General features: G+C 40.4%; 1 protein-coding gene across 9 annotated transcripts in view; it reads right to left on the bottom strand.

Moving 5' to 3' along the window:
- NEB (nebulin) overlaps positions 1–21,344 on the bottom strand; it is a 96,529-nt gene that overhangs the window by 37,249 nt on the left and 37,936 nt on the right. For all 9 annotated transcript variants that reach the window (XM_039379016.1, XM_039379013.1, XM_039379011.1 and 6 more), the window contains 32 exons: positions 20,624–20,935; positions 19,969–20,172; positions 19,116–19,220; positions 18,842–18,949; positions 18,402–18,713; positions 14,414–14,617; positions 14,110–14,214; positions 13,455–13,559; positions 13,055–13,366; positions 12,660–12,764; positions 12,308–12,406; positions 12,031–12,132; positions 11,569–11,676; positions 10,448–10,759; positions 10,239–10,343; positions 10,050–10,154; positions 9,551–9,655; positions 8,541–8,648; positions 8,343–8,456; positions 7,175–7,372; positions 6,045–6,149; positions 5,346–5,450; positions 5,163–5,267; positions 4,579–4,686; positions 3,792–3,905; positions 3,182–3,379; positions 2,316–2,420; positions 1,939–2,043; positions 1,586–1,693; positions 1,202–1,309; positions 759–866; positions 59–163 (listed from right to left, as the gene is read on the bottom strand). In XM_039379016.1, the coding sequence (XP_039234950.1) occupies positions 59–163; positions 759–866; positions 1,202–1,309; positions 1,586–1,693; positions 1,939–2,043; positions 2,316–2,420; positions 3,182–3,379; positions 3,792–3,905; positions 4,579–4,686; positions 5,163–5,267; positions 5,346–5,450; positions 6,045–6,149; positions 7,175–7,372; positions 8,343–8,456; positions 8,541–8,648; positions 9,551–9,655; positions 10,050–10,154; positions 10,239–10,343; positions 10,448–10,759; positions 11,569–11,676; positions 12,031–12,132; positions 12,308–12,406; positions 12,660–12,764; positions 13,055–13,366; positions 13,455–13,559; positions 14,110–14,214; positions 14,414–14,617; positions 18,402–18,713; positions 18,842–18,949; positions 19,116–19,220; positions 19,969–20,172; positions 20,624–20,935 (4,602 nt within the window). The remainder of the gene's footprint in view (positions 1–58; positions 164–758; positions 867–1,201; positions 1,310–1,585; positions 1,694–1,938; positions 2,044–2,315; positions 2,421–3,181; positions 3,380–3,791; positions 3,906–4,578; positions 4,687–5,162; positions 5,268–5,345; positions 5,451–6,044; positions 6,150–7,174; positions 7,373–8,342; positions 8,457–8,540; positions 8,649–9,550; positions 9,656–10,049; positions 10,155–10,238; positions 10,344–10,447; positions 10,760–11,568; positions 11,677–12,030; positions 12,133–12,307; positions 12,407–12,659; positions 12,765–13,054; positions 13,367–13,454; positions 13,560–14,109; positions 14,215–14,413; positions 14,618–18,401; positions 18,714–18,841; positions 18,950–19,115; positions 19,221–19,968; positions 20,173–20,623; positions 20,936–21,344) is intronic.

Here is a 21,344-nt window from a genome sequence, read left to right on the forward strand (position 1 = left end):
CGTTTGGTCACTGGGTAATCTAAATTTTCTCTGTTTGTGCTGTTGGGAAGGCACCTACATCACTGACAGCTTCCTGGGTGGCTCGGACTTGCCGGATTTCGGGGGTGTCTGGAGTGGTGTGGATCTTGTCCTTGGTCTTGTGGTACGTTGCCCTGTAGAGCCTCTGTGGCAGAAGAGACAACATCCTACATTTTAACATGTTTTAAAACATTTTAGCACAGTTTAAAGCATTTTAGCACATTTTATAACATTAAAACAGCAAAGCAGTTTGGCACAGTGGAAGCACTTCTGACACAAACACGCTGTTTTCTAACCAGGCAAAGATTTTCCACAACTGTTTCCAACAGCAGCACCTTTAATCTTTATAAAGTAAATAATTATTGGAGAATCTCAGGTTCTAATCCTAAAAACATGTAAATATGTATATTTAATTGTCATCCTATTAAAGCCAATGATCAAAGGAGTGAGTAAATACATATAAAAACTAAAACTATAGAGACCCAAAGTCATACAGATATTAATAATTTCTATTCAACTTTAACCACACAGCAGCAGATTGGCCAATAAAATTAGGCTGCAATTTTATATTATGATAACAGTTTTACCCTGTATTAATGATTCCTTGCCATTCTTGATGGATATTTATCTAAACTGCTCTTACAAGCCTCAGAGAACAACTTCCCAGCCAATGTACTGCCCCTATTCATATTTTGGGCCCTACAAATAAAACTGAAAGCAAATACATATATTTACTGTACCTCATTAATGACTTGATTCACTTTCCTCGCAGTTTCAAAGCCAACATCTTTAGGCCCCAGAGTATAACCTTTGGCTTTCATGTGTTCATAGGCTTCTTTATATTTCAGCTATAAAGTGGAAAAACCAGAGAATCTAAATTTGATTGTGATTCTAATTCCACTGCACTTCTGAGAGCAATTTGTGCTGCATAAAGAGCCAGATTTTTAGGGAGAAATAAGTGAGATGTAGCTATATCAGAGTTAAATACCTTTATCATATGGCCCAAGATTAATAATATATTACATTTATATATATATTACATTTACTATATTACATTTCTCTTGCATGTATTTCACGTTCCTGAGACAATTTATATTTTGATAATAATTGCCCAAGTTGAGAGTCTTTTATCTGGGACTGTTGATTATTCCCATGGTGCAGAAGGATTTAATCCAGGACTTACATCACTGCCAATGTGCTGGACATGTTTTGCATGCTGGAAGTTGGGAGTATCCGTGGGAAGGCTGTATCCAGTGGGCAGAGCATTCACACCAGCCCAGCGATATAAATTCTGCAAGAGAAGGGGGAGAGAGAGTTTGTGACAAATGTGTGTAACATTTGAGGGTAAAATCTCAACCTCAGAGACCTCTGGATCACAACTGGCAAAAGATTTCCCTCATATCTGCATTAAACACTCCCTTGTTAAGTAAGTAAGGATATTTTCCCACTTTCACTTTAGAGCAATGACACGTGGCTTCATCTGAAAAGCTAAAACCAGACATTAACATAGAAAAAAATTTGCTTTTTAGTATGAGAAACTCTGTGGACCCCAAAGTTTCCTACTCACCTCACTCTGTATCTTGTTTGCATTATATGCCCGCTCCAAATCGATGGTTTTATCAGTAGAAATCATTTTGCCTTTAATATTCTTCACATAATCACCACGATAAACAGCCTGGGAAAGAGAAAAGATCCTAATTGTGGTGTTTCCTCACTGTTTGGATGAAGATATAAAACATGGATGGAAGTTTTTTGGCTTCAGGCTGTTAAGGATTTTAGTGATTGTGTCTACAGTGAGCTGTAGATAACCAGCAATTAAAGTTAAATTATTAATAAAATATATTTTGAAAGTCACATTTCTAGTACTTGTGAGGTAGTGGCATATGGAATATTGGGGTGGGAGGTGACACAAACACTTACTTCACTTAAATTCAAGGCACTGAGGACATTCTGGACATAGACAGGGGTGTCTGTGACCACAGTGAAGTCCTTCTTCATCTTTTCTGCCTTAGATTTGTACTTAATCTGCAGAGAGAAATGCAAGAGCTCTAATTAGTAAATGTAACCATTAGTAATTGAATTTATTTTATTATTATGTTCATTATTTATTACTGAACTGTTCTATTAGTGAACCAGCACTGAAACAGAAAGTACATTGACATTATGGCTGGTTATTTAATGAATACTTCAGTAGAGAAGGATATCTAACATTTTCCAGATGACATCTGAAGTAGAATAAAGCTACAATGGAGTGAAAAAAAAACCTTCTAAGAAGCAAAATCAGCGTATTGACTCACATCACTGCGGAGATCATAGGCCTGCTTGGCATGGAGGATTTCTGGGGTGTCCCAAACAAAGCAGCCAATGCCTTTCAGCCAGTTCAGATCATCCTTGTAGATCACCTAAATTGTCAGAGCAGAGAAAATCTGTAAGAATTTCACTGGGATCTAGTCCCTCATTGCTAGTCTGAAACACAACTGTCAGCTAAGGTTTCTAGGACTTTGACTTTTTTGTTTAAAAAAACCAAAACAATTCCTTTTGGAATTTAAATAATGTTTCTTCGTCGCTTTAATTTGGCCAATAAATTAAAAATCCAAATATTTTTTAAAAAAACTACCCGCATATCCCTACTGGGCACTGATTTACTGACAGATCCCAGGCCTGCTCCCGGGCTGACCAGTAGAAGCTTCACACAAACGGGAATTTCTCAGACTTCCAAAGTTTCCACACCATATTCAATCAAATAAAGGACAATTTACAGACAGGGATGGCTGAGCTGTAATGCCATGACTCAATGGCTACAGTGATAACGCTGAAATTATTGGAATTATTGCCCAGAGAGGTTGTGGACTGCCCATCCCTGGAAGTGTCCTTGGCCAGGTTGGAGCAACAGGGTCTAGTGGAAGGTCCTGCCCATGGCAGGGGGATGGGAATGGATGGACTTTAAGGTCCCTTCCAACCCAAACCAGTTTGGGATTCTGTGATTCAATGCACCTAAGCCCCATCTCAACTACACATCTATTGTCAAGTGTTCCAAAATCAGCACAACGGAGTCAAGTGGCCACATCAGAGCGCTCCAACTGCTGAATCATTTCTTCCAGCAGAGCAGAAACCCAAGAATCTTTTGCAAGGTGAGCCAGGAAGACGAGATTCGTGCACTCACATCGCTGACTTGGTCGGTGACCATGCGGACGTGGGTGTTGACCTGCAGGTCTGGGAGGCACATCCAGTCGTGGAGGCGGGTGCGGTACTCGACCTCGCTGATCTTCTTCTGAGCATCCTTGGCAGCAATGATGTCCATCATGTCTGGGACGATGTGCACCTTGGCTTTAGTCTTCTCATAGGCCTCTTTGTACAGTCTCTGCGGGGTTAGAGCAGAATTATCAATGATTCTGAGCATAAACTGTTGGTAAAATCGAAGAAAATCATTGCTATCACTTTGGCCATGGTAAAATCTACACCCTGCCTGCTCTAAAAATAATTTGCAGAACCTATCAAGGGTGATAAAATAAGATTTGGGCAATTTTCATTCTGCTTGTGAATTAAAAGGAGGCTGAATGTGTAGTTCCACCTTCACACAAAAGGTTTGGCCGTGCAAGCAAAGTAACATTTGAGTCAAAAGCTTAAATTCGTAGGTGTATTCCAGAATTCAGCAATTCCACTGCCAAACACGTGGAAATGGAACACCTGGATCAATGTGGGTTCTTTGAGTAGCCTCTTCTGAGGTAAGCATGGATTTATCAGGAGAACACACACCCAAAGCCAACACTTACATCAATGTTGAGCTTCCCGACTCTGAGGCACCGTTCCGTGTTGGGATCATCCTCCACCCCCTTGGGGATCGTGTACAGTGCTTTGAACTTGTCATATTCCTCACGGTATTTGACCTGAGCAGGAACAAAGAAATGCAACAAATAACTGACTCCAATGAGTCAACTGTAATTTTGGAACAAAAGTCATCAGTAACAAAATATTTAGTTGAGTCCAACAAGCAGAGAAAGGCTCTAAAGCACAATCTGAGTTTTCTGTTTTATTTAAATGGCAAAGGAAGCACATCATAACCTCATGTTGTAAAAATAACAGCTGACTAAAAGATTTTAAAAGTAAACCGATGTAGAATAAGGCATTTATTTATTATTGTTCCAGCTCTTTCATTTAAAGAGATCTGTGGAGTGATCTCATAATCCTCAGTTCAGTAAATTGTAAGATGTTCTTCTATACTTAGTAAAGTATTATTTAAAGTTTTTGGGGCGTTTTTTTGACCTGGATGCTCATGAAATTCAGACTAAAAAACCCCTAACCAGACATTTCCAAGAGATAGTTCTGATTACTATAAAATGTGACTTTTTTGTTTCGTGACAAGAAGCCACAAAGGACAATTATCCAAATGATTATCACAGAAAACTAATTATCTACAGATCCATATTAGATCTCAATTAAAAAGAGAAAATAAATGAAATCTTCTAAAAGTTTTTTATACCTATAGTATATGCAAGGCATGAAGGATTTCATTGTTATAACTGATGATCTGATAAAAAATAAAGCATTTAATTCACTTACAATGCTGGCATTGTGCTTCAGCTCCTTGGCACGTGCCAGGGCTACAGAATCCGAGGGTATGGCATATCCAGTGGCCTTCACTTTGTCCCAGGCTTTCCTGTAGAGATTCTGTGGGCAAATAGAAAGTCTGTGTGAGTGGCAAATTTCTTTTCCTAAGTAATAATCAGCAACCAAGAGAAATCAGCAGAAACTTCAGCAGGAATCAAAAGCCCTTTGGGTTTTATTCAGACCCTGTAACTCTTGCTTAATATCAAGTTTAATCTTGACAGGGCACATAAAGGGTGATCAAATGCTTTCTGACTATTCATGTTTGTTCTCCTACGAGGTTTTGATTTTGTCCAGGTGTAATTTTATTCAGGGAATCCATTTACTAATGCACAGATTTTGACAAGACTAGAATTATAGTTAGAAAACAAACCCTCTGCCTGAAATGAAACATCTCCACAGTCAAGTGGTGCAGAGGGTTATCGCTGGCTTTGAGAAGCTCCTTGTTTGGATATTTACCTTCAGACACAGGGAACCAACAAACAAACAAAATAAAAGTAGCACCTTAAGAGGGAAAAAGGTCGTTTAGAAACACTTACATTGCTATAAAGATGTTTCAAATTCTGAACTCTTTCAGACTCCACTGTTTCAGCCACAGGCGTGTACTTGTCCTTAGTTTTATGGAATTCTTCCTTGTATTTCACCTGGAAATGAAAGCCAGGTGTAGTTAATTATTTCAGTTCTTGGAAGGAAGAAGGAGTGGGAGAAGGGGGGGTTCTCACGTCGCTGGCGTTGAAAGCACTCTGCAGAGCAGTCACATAGACAGGGGTGTCTGTAACCACACTGAAGTTCTGGAAGTTCTCCTTTCCTGCAGATGTGTATTTTATCTAAGGAAAAACAAACAAAAAACTCATTAATGCTGAAAACAACCTGAGAATTCCCTGCCAGCTTCCTTCAAAAGCAGTTCTGAAGCCCAGGATTACAGTTCAGTTAAGACCAATTCTAAAAATGACAGGTCATAAAATAGAAATACTTCATATAAAGCCAGTCTGAACTGAGGAATAGTGAAAATTATACATTGCTGGTGGGTTAAGAGCACAACCAGCAAGGCAGGAGACACTATTTTCCCAACAGAAGTGTCGCCCTGAGGTATCTTGCCCATACAGAAATGAAAAAGTTGTATCTTTTCACTGATAAAAACCACAACCTTGCTGTCCCTCCATTCTCCTGAATTTTCTACTCCTTCAATATCAGAAGTGATGTCTCTACAGACAAAACTCAAAAACTGTATTATCACAGATTTAACAAAATATTTTTGATGCAATAGGAAATATTTCTTTCTGCTCTGGACTAGAACAGGGGTCAATCTCAGTGAATCATAAGAAAACAAGTATTATAAATATTTATTATTATTATTTAACTATTATTATTATTATTGTTGTTGTTGTTATATTTAACTTATTCAAGGCAAACAAACTTACTTGACTCTGGAGGTCATAGGACTTCTTAGCCTGTATGATTTCTGGAGTATCCCAGACATAACATCCAATTCCCTTCAGCCAGTTCAAGTCATCTTTATACACTGCCTACATGGATGTAAAAAAGAACATTAAGTTAGGAAGATATCTGCCTTCTGCTTGAAGAAAATAAAGGAGAAAACTAATATTATTCCTGAGAATATTGTTCAGGCTGAGGGAGCACTGGGACAGGCTGCCCAGAGAGGATGTGGAGATTCCTTCTCTGGAGACATTTGAATCCCAGCTGGTCGTGATCCTGTGCAACCTGGGTTGGATTGGATGATCTCCAGAGGTCCCTTCCAACCCCAACCAGTCTGGGATTCTCTGATAAAAAGACAGCATTTTTTTTTTCTCTATTCAGTGTCTTTGACTCGTGCAAATCCAAAGCAGAAGGCCACCACTGACTCGGAACCAGGATTCCTGAGGAATTCCAATCCATCTGGAAGTTTAAATGTGAGCACAGAGACCATCTCACGGTCTGCTGAAGGATTTTTACCCACAGGATTTGCAGGGGGAATTAAATCAAAGAATTCTGCATAGTAACAGGCCAGGCAATTAACACACCATCAGATTTCCTTAGGGAAGTGGATTGGCCCAAGCTGGGACACTGCTGACCATGGAATATGAGAACATGTTATGGCTCAGAGACCATTCCCTCAGCTCACACTCTGCGGGCTCACACAACCTCATATGAACCAGGAGAAGTCTTTTCCAGACCCACTGGATCCAGAAGGATTGTGGATGCTGTCCTGGTCCCTGTGCTAATTACAGCATTCCCAATTATAATACACAAGGATCACTGCAGTGGTTGCTACTCTGCTACTAAGAATCTAAAGCCACAGTTATTAATTTAATATTTAAATACTATGGAAGATATTTGAAAGTATTTTATATTTAAACACCTTGGAAAAAAAATTACATTTAAAGTACCACTATAATGTCAAATAAGTTCAAGAAGTGTTTGGACAATGCTCTCAGGGACAGGGTGGGATTTTTGGGGTGTCCTGTGCAAGGCCAGGAGTTGGACTGGATGATCCTTGTGGGTCCCTTCCAGCTCAGGATATTCTACGATTTTACACAAATGATAAACATACATCACTCAGAATCTCCTGGGCTCTTCTGGCATGAATAACATCATTTTCTTCAGGGGAACAATTCCACTGATGGAAGTAACTCCGGTATTCCAGGTCACTGAGGATTTGCTGGCACTTCTTGGCCAGCACGTGGTTCATCATGTCACTTGGAATATGGACATTTTTCTTGGTGTCTTCATAATTCTTTCTGTAGGCCAACTAAAAAGGAAGGATTGGGGAAAGGGGGAGAGGAAATAAGAATGATTTTCTGCGTAACTTTGACTAATAAGCCATAGCATAATCCGAGACATTATTTCTGGATTTAGTAGCTAAATTCCCATGGGATTCAACAGCATGAAATCTTAACTTTGATATTAATCACCATTCATTCTGATGAGGTTCTGGAGAGACAAGAATGACCTTCTTCACTTGCAGTTTTAACAGCTGGTGAGAAAATTAATAAGACTTCAAGATTTAAAAAGTCCTATGCTACAAACATGGTTTTCATCTAATTAAAGACAGAACATTTGGGATTACAGTGATTTTATGCCCTGCACAACTTGCTGTATGTGCAGGGGTGATAACAGCAAAGCACCACATATGCACTTACTTTTCCAGTTCTTAAATTCCTATTTCAACCCAAAATCTACGCTTTTATTTGTAAAGCAAAAGAATCCCAATTTCTTACTCCTCATATTCCTAAACTGAAACAGAAATCTTTTTCTTCCTATTGTCCATCTTTATTTTTTTCCCATTCCATGCCTTTCTTTTCATCCTATTCTATGTCTTTATTTTTTTCCCATTCCATGTCTTTCTATGTCTTTCATTTCCTATTCTATTCTGCCTTTCCTATTCTATTATTGTCTAATAACTAAACAAATCCCTCCTTAATCTCCTAAATCATTTCAGCTTCAATTATTTAACCCACATATAAAATAACCAGTCAGGAAACACAAACTTGTTGGAATCACTTTGACTGATGTTATCGTGGATTGATGTTGAGGTTGGACTTGATGAGTCCAACTTGACCTCGGAGGTCTTTTCCAACCTTAATGACCCTGTGATTCTGTAATTCTATTAAGCATTGCAGGATTTATGTTTGAATAATGAAATAATGAATTTCATTAGTGAAATAAATAGGGAAATAAAGACAATGGAAGATGATCTGCTCAGATAATTCTCTCCTTACCGCGCTCCTCATTTTCTGGAATTCCAGCGAGTGAACGACAGCGGGGAAATCCCCAATTTCCTTCCCAGCCAGGTAATGGCCTTTCAGCTTCTCATATATTTCCTTATATTTGCGCTGCAAAATATTCACGAGGGAGTTTTAATGTTCATTCTAACAGAAAGATGGGGGAAAAAAGGGAAAGGAGGGAGAATTCCTGACCTCACTGTTGATATCGTTTGCGTGTTTGGCTCCAACGAGAGGCACATACTTCTCATCCAGAGTGTATCCAATGGGCTTGCTGAGCTCCCAAGCCTTTTTATAAAGTTTCTAGACAAAGCACATACAGGTTTTGTTAAAAAAAAAATAAATCAATTATACCTTCCAAGAAACACACATGGAATGAGATTATTTTTATGGAGTGGTTCCCAAGAAAGTAAATTAATGTTTATTTTGAACACTTATTCAGTGTAAGGCAAGCAGAGTAAGTGTTTCACGCCAGGAAGGTACCTGAGCACAAATGTGAGCTGATTTCTGCTTTCTTTATTATATTTCTATCCAGAACAGTAACAAAAATATCCAAAATGTAGAAATGAACTCTTGTTTAAAAGTGCAGTATAGAATTGAGATTGATAATTTTATAGATATGTGATCAAAATTGTGAAAAATCTGCAAGTAATATGGGTGTTTATTATAGAAACATTAACTGTGTCAGGGGCACTTTTCTAATGCATCTTATTATGTTAAATATTAAATATATTTACCTTCAGATTGAATTATGAAGTTTCTACTTGTATGAATGAGTGGTCACTTATATTTTCAAAAAACAGAGGTTTCCCATTAAAGTCAGTGAAACTACTCAAAAGTTAACTGTTTAATAATGTAACTAATCTACAATTTTCCTCTCTTATAAAAAAAATAACTGTGAATGTCATCAGTAGCCAAGGAAGAGATCATTGGATGGAATTATAAATTGGTTTTGTCACACAAACCCTACTACTACTATTCCTACTTCCAAACACCACCCAGCTGTGCTTTAAGATCAGTTCAAAAAGAAAAGAAATTATCCTGATTCCAGTGATCCAAACCTGGACATTAAATAACTTTCCCAGTGCCACGCAGTAGACCTCTGACAGAAACAGGAGTAGAACATTTTCCTGAAGTCCACTCCACATTCTGCTGCTTTCCAAACAAAGAAATCAGGGATGAGGTGGATATTTTTGGGATCCTACCTCACTGTGGAGTAAGGACATGTCCTTGGCGTGGTGCAGCGCAGGAGTATCGTCAGACCCGATGTATTGGCCTTTCTCAAGGTTAAAGGTTTCTTTGTATTTTAGCTACAAAAAGAAAACAAACACAGTGTCAAATCCACAGGAGAAATACATCATTCCAACTAGTCCAACTATTGGAAGAAGATATTAATTTTCTCTTATGTATATCCTGAGAACAAGACTCAATTTTTAACTACCATAAGCAAAACCTATGTAAAGTCTAAATCAGCCACATGTTATATCCTTCTACAGAAAAATGCTAAATTATTTTGGCTAGAATGTTTTGTTGTTCATTTATATCACTTCTTACTAAATTTATTAATCCCAGGAAAGCCCGTTATTAATGAAGCAGCATTTTCACACACACACATAGGGCTAAACATAGGATAATTTAGCAGAAACAATTAAATCATCTACTAATTCTTGTATGTAAGTTTCTATTATAAGAAACAGTCCATACATCACTCTGGTTGACAGAGTTCATCTTCGCCAACACGATGTCGGGAGTGTCAACCACACTGGTGTATTTGGAAAAGTTATCCAGGGCTTCTTTGGTGTATGATCTCTGCAAAGAGATGAAATAATACCTTAAACACTGGGCATGAGAAAGCAGTGTTCACTGTGCCACTGCTGAAATATTCTCTCTTACCTTATTTATCAGTTCTTGGGCATTCTTAACTTTCTTGTGCTCCACCGAATCCAGAGGGATCCAACCAATGCCACGGAGCCATTCCAAGTCGGATTTGTAAACGTTCTGAGTCATAAAGACAATGGAAAAGGAAGGAAATAATTTAATTCAGGATGAATTATGCACTATGCTAAGCGGGAATGGCCCAGTGTGTCTGTAGCATCACTCACATCGCTCTGCAGGTCGTAGGCCTGCCGTGCGTGGATGACGTCGTTCTGGTCAGGAAGACACGTCCACTGGTGCAGGTGTTGGCGATAGTCAACATCACTGACTAAGTTCTGACCTTCCTTTGCTGCCACGACTGCCATGGCATCCGCAGGGATGTGGATTTTGGACTTGGTTTTGTTGTAGTCGGATTTGTACAGGCGGTCGTTCTGGATCTCGCCCGCGTGCTCATACCACACCAGCTTGGGGTCATCCCTCATCTTGGCAACGCCAACGTAGTGACCTCTCTGCTTCACATACTCAGCTTTGTATTTCAGCTGATGGAAGAGGGCAGAAATAGGGATAAATCATCATTGGTCATGCCCAGTCTGGTTCTAACCTGGGAACAGCTACACAAAGAGCAGATGAGACAGAGAGTTGTCCAGTGCAGCCTTAGGTTTTCAGTACATGACCAGATAAAAATATGAGGCATGCAGTAATATTACTTTTTATAGGCCTCCCACTTCAAAATATAGCATTTTCTAGACTGAAATGCTACCAATTTTCAGTAATCAGTATTGTCAACACAAGAGGAAATGTTTGCTAATAAGTGCATTTAGTCTCATTTTTGTAACAAATCATTTGAGACTGTCTGAAGAGTGGATGTTTATTTAAGGTATTTACATCACACTGTTTTGATAAAATGTATATTCCAAAAAAGAATCATGTAATAATTTTAATATCCATTATGCACAAGTTGAAAATGTAAAGTGTGTACCTGCTTACAGGTTTTCAAGGAGGAAGCCTCCACAGTATGCCAAAAAAAGTGAAATCAGAGCCATATATTAGAATCATAATATCACTTCAATTTTTTAACATTTATAAAATATGAAAGTCCACCTCAGTTGATTTTGAAAGGACTGCTTCTAGAGAGAGTGAATGTGGAAGGGTCAGTCTGACCTTCCAGCATTGATAGCACCAAAACCCATTATCACCAGGATGGTTGAATTCTTTGGAGGATGGTGGCTCATGAAAGGTCTGGATGTTACCCCAAATTGAAAGCTTTCCAAGTCTGTTGTTGTATTCCCAAGGCCTTTAAAATTTCGAGCTTTCAAGCACTTGTTTTCCTAAGGAGAAAAATCATTACCTCACTCTGGACATCGCTCGAGTGCTTGGCATGAGAGATCTGCACCGTGTCAGGAGGTAACAGGTACCCAGTGGCTTTTTCTTTCTCCCAACTTTCCTTATATAAACTCTGTGGAAAATAAAAGTGAGGAGGAATTCAACACTACTATATTGATAACTACCACAGTGTGTGTATGTGTATATATATATATATATATATGTATGTATGTATGTATTTCTAGGCCAGGTTGGACAGGGCTTTGAGCAACCTGCTCTATTGGAATGTGTCCTTGCCCATGGCAGAGGGTGGAAAAAGATGAGCTTTAAGGTCCCTTCCAACCCAAACCATTCTATATGTGTGACCTATATTAAAGTATAACAATAACAAAGCCTTCCTTTGGGTTGTTCTTAATAAAGCAGATTTTCTAAATACCTTAAAAGAGTCATTAATGTGAGTGGAAACTGTCAAGGAGGGATCATGTACCTGATTTAGAATCCTGGCTGCCTCCCGGGCCATATCCAGCTGTGGTGTATCTGTCAGGGTATAATTGGACTTGGCCTCATTCCAGGCTTTGTGGTATTTAATCTAGAACAGAGAAAGACACAACTGCCTTGTAGCACCACCACAGACTTTGGAAAACACATAATTTATGCACAAAATACTGTACAAAGCCCTGAATTTGCAGGATTATTAGACAAAACACATTAAGTAGAGAGTCCTAGAAGTCAAACGTAGCCCAGACCCCTGGGAGCAAACTCACATCACTGAGAATCTCCCCACTGTTCTTTGCTGTGACATAATCAACCCTGTCGGCCACCGCGGTGAAGGGAAGAGTTTCAGCCTTTGTGCGGTACTTTTTCTGTGCAAGAGGAAAGAGAGGAAAGAACAGTCAGATCCCCCTGGAATATTTCCTGGCTAACACAGCAATTCTGAATACAGGCTCAAGACAAGGAGGTTTACGTGGAAGTAAAACTCTCCATGCACAATGAATGTTGTGCAAATACTACAGTTGTCTTTTTCATTAGAAACAAACCAATGTATTTAACCATTTAAAATACTTTGGATGACTAATACCCTGAAGAAAATCGTAGTATTGAAAGCCATTTTGTTACCTCACTCAAGAGATCTCCAGCATATTTGACGTGCTTGACTCCAAGGGAATCATTTGGCAGCCATCCAATGCCCCGCAGCCATTCCAAATCAGCTTTATAAACAGCCTGGGAAAACAAAATAGGGTCCCTGCTGTTAGCTGCAGCTCCAGCAAGATCCATAAATAATGGCTCTTACTTCCAGTGGCTAAAAGGAGAGCAACAATTCCAACATGAGCACTATATCTGAATTTATCACCCTTTAAACTTGGCAAAACATAAGCGGTATATATTTTGTACTCCTAACAGAGAGCAAAGCCAATTCTCTGAGTTTAGCAGGTTCCCACTATTTATTGCTGAAGCAAAAAAAGAAGAGACAACTTATTACTGCATTAAGGGATGTTTTCATGGTATCTTACATCACTCTGGAGGTCGTAGGCCTGCCTGGCATGGATGACATCGTTCTGGTCTGGAAGGCAGATCCATTGGTGCAGGTACGTCCGGTAATCGGCGTCGCTGACCAGAGTCTGCCCGTGCTTGGCTGCCACGATGGACATCATGTCCACTGGGAGGTGGCACTGGGTCTTCAACTTGGCAAAGTACTTCTTGTACTCTCGTTCGCTCTGAACTTTGGCTACATCAAGGGCAAACTGGATTTTCGAGTCTCCTTTGGCGTTCGGAACTCCAACGTAATGTCCCTTCTGCTTCTCGTGCTCCAGTTTGTATTTGTACTGGGGACAGAGCACAGGTCACCATTATAACAGGTATCATAAATAGTTCTTAGAGCTCGTGAAGATCCAGATGTCTCTTGGCACTTACATCACTGGCAATCTCTCTGGAAGCCTTGGCTGTCTTGATGGGGATTGCGTCCGCTCTCAAATCGTAGCTCGACTTCAACTCATCCCAAGCTCCTTTATACATTTTCTGAAGAGACAGAAAAATGCCACATATGCTGAATGCTCTGCCATTTGCCATTAAAGAAACACAGAGTTCCTGCCACCTGTGTGCTGAAATACCAATGAATTTTTTTGTGCCTGACTCCTGCTCCCAGCCATAAATTGTGCTGCAAGTCTCGCTGCATTTAAAACATGCACAGGGCCTGCAACACCAGTTTTGCAACCTATAAAGCACAGAAGGGTGTTTGTAAAAGCTTAGAAAATATTTATATGCCTTGGGCTCACAACTATTTCATTAAAATATTACCTGAATGGTGCATCATAATAACAATTTTTAAACAGCTTTATGCAAGAATTTATTTTAAAATATCTAAATACTTGAAGGGAATGTTGCAAATCCTGTATGAGGACAGACTTCAATGAGACTTGCGTGACTTACTCTTCAGCTTTGGAGGCAACATCTTAGAATGATATAATTCACAGGACACACATACTATTTTAGACAAATGTAGAGAATAGTAGAATGTAATAGAAATAATGTAGAAAGTAGAAAATGCAGAAAACAATGACAAGCATACCTGGCTACAATTAACAGCATTAGCCTTGGCTAGGTTGATTTCAGGTGTGTCTGGCATAATATGGATCATGGTCTTGTCCTTTTCCCAGGCTTCTTTGTATTTTGGCTGTTAAAACAGTTAATTTTATATTATAATGATGGAATTTCACTTGTCAACAGCATAAAATCCCACAAATCTCTGCTGAATTACCATCTCTAAAGAATAAAAAGCTTGGAAAAGCGTTGAACTTAAATTGCCACTGATTGATTCTATATTTTAGCAGCGAGATTTCTCCCTTTAAGAACTTAAGGAGGTTGTTACATACGATGCTGAGCTGTTCAGCGTTTGTTTTAGCAAGGACAATGTCTGGGGAGTCCACCACACTGGTGAACTTCATGCTGTTGATGGGTGTCCGGTACACGTTGTCACTCAGGAGATCCTGGGCATTCTTCACTCTCTTAATCTCTGGAGACTCGTTGGGCAACCAGCCAATGCCACGGAGCCACTCCAGGTCTGCCTTATACACAGCCTAAAGGAGACATGGAAAAGAAAAACCTTGTGTTTAAAATTACTGTCTTCATTGTTTTAAATTATAGAAAGCAATATATGTTTCATATCTAGCTAGAGAAAGATCAATCCTTTTTACATACAAGAGATGCCCACTGTAATAAGTAAAATTAAATCTGGGAACCAGGTTTTAAGTAGTTCCTTTCTTAAACAACACCTTCTAAACCTTGTGGAGTTAAATAGAGGGGAAACAACTGAAATGAATTGCTGCTAATGGTGATGAATATTAAGATTTTAAAAGACTCCTCATTTCAACAGTATACAAGTCCAAACAAAAAAACAGGATGCCCACCAGGAAACTTGGCAAGGAAAAAAGCAAGGAACATGAATCTCACCTCAAAGCTCAGAATTTGAATAGTGGAACAGTGACTGAGGTTGACGGGTAAACAGTAAAGCCAAGTCAGGAAATCAGCTGCACTGACTCCTCCTGCTCAATCAGCCACTGAAACATTTCACCTGTACCTTACACTGATTTTTTCGAATTATATTTATTTCCAGCTGACTCAAATAAACAGGAGTAACAAAAGCTACCTGATTTCAGGCAGCAAATAGCTTTTACTCCTAAGTCCCATCAAAGCAAGAGAGACAAATCCATCATCCTCTCCAGATCATACCGCTCCAAAAGCACATGTAACCCAGCAGATACCGACTAAAGTTTTATAAAATTTAGAGGAAAAATGAAGGCTTTTTAAAGGTGAAAAAGAGTAGATTGGAAAAAATTTAAGAAAACAGTCTAAAGATAAATCTGTTGTAACTGTATAGTATCAAACCATCAAGACTGCAATATATTAAATAGCAAGAGTAGCAACCACCACCCCTCTAGAGATACTCACGTCGCTCTGCAGGTCGTAGGCCTGCCGTGCGTGGATCACGTCGTTCTGGTCAGGAAGACACGTCCACTGGTGCAGGTACTGCTTGTAGTCAATGTCACTGACCAGTTTCTGGCACTCCTTGGCTGCCTGCACTGACAGGGCATCCACGGGAATGTGGATCTGGGTCTTGGAATCGTGGTAGCCCTTCTTGTAGAGGCGGTCGTTCTGCAGCGCCATGGCCCGCGCGGCCAACGCCAGCTTGGGGTCGTCCTTGGCACTGGGGAGCCCGATGTAGTGCCCCTTCTGCTTCTCGTGGGTCTCTTTGTACTTGTACTAGAAGTGCAGAGGTAACACAAGCAGTCACTCATTGCTCACCTGGACAGACCACCAAACAAAAGGGTTTGCAACTTCCCAAGCTCTCGGCCCCTCGAACTGAACCTCGCTCAGTTCTGCTGAGCTGGACACCGAGACAGACACCACCCCCACATTAGGAAAGGACTGTACCTCACTGCAAATGTCCCTGGAGGCCTTGGCTTGTTTGATGGGAATGGCGTCAGCTCTTAGGTCATAGCTCTTTGCCTTGGCCTCATCCCAGGCCTTCTGATAATGTTTCTGCAAAGGAAATGAATCACCTTTGTCAAACACAACGAAGTCTCTCTGGTACAAATTCCTTCCCTCAAAACCTACTTCCCTGGGAATTACCCTGTTTGGCCCCTGTAACTGGCAGGGTTACAATAATGATCCTGCCAAGTGTCTTAAGAGAAAACTCAAGACTTAAAGCAGGTGCAAGATGCAAAACACAAAGAGGCAGCAGGAATATTCCTGAAAACATCTCACTGTGTCACCTCTAAGAGACCAGCCCTGAATTACGCATGACCCAGAGGCTCTGCTCACACACACCTGATTGCAGGGTCACAGAAACATCTGTTCTACTGACAAAATAGATCTAGACTGTCCTTAAGTTCTCAAGTCTCCTGGCAGCTGCCAGGGACTTCTTTCTTTCACAGCTTTTTAGTCCTATCAAAAAAGTGAGTGTAGGCAGAGAGGCTCAGTCCATTTTTGAGACTGAGCAGAAACCAAAGTGCTAGAGACACCCAACTTGTCCAGGACACCAAGCCCAAGAACATGAGGGCTCCTTCTTTGTGGCATCTCAGTCCACAGAAGCTTGGTCAGCCCTTCTGGCAACTCTGTCATTAGTACAAGTGGGTAAATGAAGGATTTTTTATTTTTAACATCTGTGAAAATTCAGAAACCAAATGCTATTGCGACTCAGACTATAAGGAACTCAGAAAAAAACAGTAGTCAAAGCACAAGCAAGACAAAAACAGGGGAAGTGAAATGTCTTTCGCAATAGCACTTGAAATATTTCATGCCTAATCCAGTCACATCAGGTGCTTTTGAAAAACATTTAATGCCATCAACAGCAAGACAGGCTGGGAGGAAACACATGTTCCAGGCAAAGCCCCTGTCAAAACCTGCTGGTAATGCAAAATAGGAAATGTTTCCAGCTGTACAAAATCTCCAGTGTGTAAATCCCATAAAAACAGTGGGTGAAACTACACAAGTCTGCAAAACCTGTCAGGGTTGAGGAGTCTGCAAACTCCAAAAACTCTTCCACAGAGAATTTGCTTCGAACTTTGGAGTTTGCTCACAAACTCACAACCTCTCAGCCTAAAGAGCCCCTGAATGTAATTTCTTGTTTACAAGCACATTAGAAGACGGTGTTTGTGCACCACTATTTACAGCAAAACCTAAAAGACATAGGCCAAAAACCAGAAGAACAATTGTCATTGTTAACTTTCGAACTCTTCACAAGCATTTCATTTAATTCTCTTACATTGCTGATGTTGAGAGCGTTGACTTTGGACTGCAGCATTACAGGAGTGTCAGAAGGTAGAGAGATCTGTGTCTTGTCTTTATCCCAGGCCTCACGATACAGACGCTGAGGAGAAAGGAAGAAAAATGGCATTTCACCGTGGGGGTTAAAACACCAACGGGAATTCTTGGGTAATTCCAGTGACTAATTTCCAGTTCTACTGCCCACCACAAAGAGAAGAAATGCCACCTCAGAAGTGAAAGGGAGGTGCAAGGTGAGCTTACATCACTGAGCTGCATGGCGTTGGTCTTGGCCAGGACAACGTCAGGGGAGTCAGTGATGCTGGTGAACTTGAGCTGCTCGGGCCGCGTGCGGTACAGCCGGTCATTGAGGAGCTCCTGGGCCTTCTTGGCTTTCACCACTTCCACAGACCCTTCTGTGAGCCAGCCAATGCCTCTCAACCATTCCAGGTCAGACTTGTACATGTGCTGCAAACAAACCAAGGGTTACTGGCATTGCACAGACAACTCTTTATGCCCAGAAGGGTTCTGGATTCTCCATCCCTGGAGATGTTCAAAACCAGTGTGGATGAAGCTCTGAGTAACCTGTTCTACTGGAAGGTGTCCCTGACCTTGGGGGTTGGAATGAGATGATCTTTAAGGTCCCTTCTAACTCAAACCATTCTGGAATTCTGTGGTTCCAATTCTTTATGCAGAGACTTCCCATAAAGCTTTCCCCAAATTTCTTCTCACATAGTTACACAACAAACAGCCAATGACACTGTGATGTATCAGGTGCTTTCCACACACAGCAAACCCCCTGATTTTCACAGCAACAAAGATACTTTTAAGACACTTACTATGTGCAAACCAGGGGCATAATCTGCAAGCAGGCTGCAAGCAAACATTCTATAACAGCCCAAAGAAACATGGCCTCTTTATGAACCACCCGGAATATTTTTGGCCCCCAGGCTGAAAGCACTGCTGATTTGGAAAGGACAAAATAAACACAGCAGGACAGAGTGTAGGCTTATGAATGCGCATTTGATTGGATATTTGGCCAGTCACTATCAAACAGAGCCACAGACATAAAGCTTTCCCAAAGTTATTCCCACTCACGTCGCTCTGCAGGTCGTAGGCCTGCCGCGCGTGGATCACGTCGTTCTGGTCAGGAAGACACGTCCACTGGTGCAGGTACTGCTTGTAGTCAATGTCACTGACCAGTTTCTGGCACTCCTTGGCTGCCTGCACTGACAGGGCATCCACGGGAATGTGGATCTGGGTCTTGGAATCGTGGTAGCCCTTCTTGTAGAGGCGGTCGTTCTGCAGCGCCATGGCCCGCGCGGCCAACGCCAGCTTGGGGTCGTCCTTGGCACTGGGGAGCCCGATGTAGTGCCCCTTCTGCTTCTCATGGGCTTGTTTGTACTTGTACTAAGAAACACAAAAAGAAGTATTAGCAGAAGATGGGGCAAATGTCCCATAATTTCATATCACTGCTGATCACAAAGATACATATTCCTGTTTTCCAGGTAACTGAACATGCATGAGGAAGAGCGTACATCACTCGCGATGTCTCTCGATGCCTTGGCACTTTGGATTGGAATTGCATCTGCTCTCATGTCATAGCCCTTCTTCTTGGCCTCTTCCCAGGCTTGTACATAAAGTTTCTACACAAGAGAAGACAGAAAATGGCTTATCAATATTCAACAAGGGGTTTCTACGTTTCATAATTTTTTCTCAAAATTTTCATCAATGTGTAATTCTTTATAGTTAAAGAAATGCTTCCTTAATTCTGAATTTCCCTTAGCTTAGTAAATGTGTAAATGTTCTTACCTTGCTGACGTTGGCTGCGTTGGCCCTGGCTAACAGAATATCTGGTGTGTCAGGCATGACATGGATGGTTTTTTTGTCTGCATCCCAGGCTTCTGTGTACAAACGCTACGAGAGAGGAAAACAGTCCTTTAGAAACATTCCTTTATGTGTGTCGTGATGGAAACACCACGGATTTGAAAGCAGCAGTGATAAAAAATATATCCGTGATAGAAAAGTAACCTTGAAGAAGAACTATATATAGATATATAACCAAACTAATGCATTTGTCCAAATAAATTATTTTACAGACTGCTATGGGTAGTTCAAGCAATAAAATACCCTGATTCAGCAAAGGTTCTGACTGAACAGCTCAAGAAGGAAATTTTGTCCTTATTTCTCAAGCTAAGTTGGTGCAGCAGTTGGTTGATTTTGAATTGCTGAGAAACTGCTGTAAGAGGAAAACTATATTCATTATTCTGCTGTGTCTGTATAAGTTGTTTGATTCTGTTCCTTAAAAAGGAGCAGGAGGAGGTACTTGGTGATTTTATCCTCCAGCTCTGAGATACATTGCAGAAACTTCACTTGCAGAGAACATCAGCTGTTTCCTCATAACTTGTTCATCATTCAGCAGCACTGTTAAAAAATATGTGAGTTAGCTGACTTCTTTCTGTACATTTTTACCAAGTGCTCAGTTCAGACGAGTCCTAAAATAAAAGTTTTCCTGTTCAGTGGCTGAATTTGGACTTTCATTTTAAGTCCACAACAAAAGTCTTCAGTCTTACTTGGTATGTTGTATTTTTCACCTCATGAACAAGTTCTATCAGCTGGTAATACTGGTGATTTTGACAAGAAAAAAACAAAACAAACACCTCACCTTGTTCATTATCTCAGCATTTTGCTTGGCTAAGACCATAGGCAAGGAGTCTGTCACACTGGTAAATTTGATTTTGTCTGCAGGTTGACGGTACTTCCTGTCACTCAGGATTTCTCCAGCTCTCTTGGCTTTCTCCACTTCCAAGGAACCAATAGGAACCCATCCAATACCTCGTAGCCATTGCAGGTCTGATTTGTAAACAGCCTGAAAAGATTTGAAAGTCCATTATATAAATGCAAATGTGATTCAGAATTAAAATAACTATAAATAAGCACATCTTAGTCAATATGAACAACTGTGTGTGTTTCTGGTAGCAGGATATGGTTTTGAAAACATTGTTATTTCTGAAGATGAAGCAAAATAACAAAAAGAATGGAGTTATTGGAGCACACCACAAACACCAGAGTTACACACAAATTACACCTCAGGTTAAGGACTGAGGAATACAATTAATCATAAATTTGATGAAATAAAATTACACCTCAGGTTAAGGACAAAGGAAATACAATTAAACATGAATTTGATGATGTAATGAACATTTCACCTTCACCAACAAATCTGAAGGGACTAAGGCATATAATGTATATTTGAAAAATTAAGAGTTTAGAAGACTCTGTATCTTTAATTATGATCACAAATGTAAGGATTTGCTCACATCACTCTGCAGGTCATAGGCTTCCCTGGCGTGGATCACGTCGTTCTGGTCGGGCAGGCAGATCCACTGGTGCAGGTAGTGCCGGTAGTCGATGTCGCTCACCAACACTTGGCATTTCTTGGCCAACACCACTCCCAGCATGTCCACAGGGCTGCTGAAGTGTGTCTTGGTCTTCTCAAAGTCCTTCTTGTACTCCCTGTCACTCTGGATCTTGGCCACGTGCATTGACCACACCATCTTGGGGTCGTCCTCGATGTTGCGGGCCCCGATGTGGTGGCCCAGCTGCTTCCGATACCCTTCCTTGTACTTGTACTGAAATACAGAACGAAAAATGTATATATATAAAATTTTAACACAAGCCGTTTAAATACCAATCTCGATAGAAAAACAAGGAGCATAAGAATCTGTTATCCTCTGTCTCTTAGTGCAAAACCTGTGCAAAACCTGTCCTAGTCATTGCATATATTTTTTCCTGGTTCGGTACTGAGACATTTTGAATGTCAGTATGACACTTTTACAGAATATATTTTTCCACTGGAAAAAAACAAGCATTTGAACTTCTAGAATTGATTTACTAATATGTCTCTTTTGGGGAGAGATTTCAAAGTATTTCCTATTCTGAATCAGAAATTACCTTGACTAACTCTAGCGTTTAAACATCTTTTTAAACATCCATGGACATAAATGGAACTATTACAGGGGACATATAAATAATCCTCAC

Source organism: Pipra filicauda, unplaced genomic scaffold (assembly GCF_003945595.2).
Source record: "Pipra filicauda isolate LSUMZ 115617 unplaced genomic scaffold, ASM394559v2 scaffold152_size1767362_pilon, whole genome shotgun sequence".
In the NCBI taxonomy this organism is placed as follows: Eukaryota; Metazoa; Chordata; class Aves; order Passeriformes; family Pipridae; genus Pipra; species Pipra filicauda.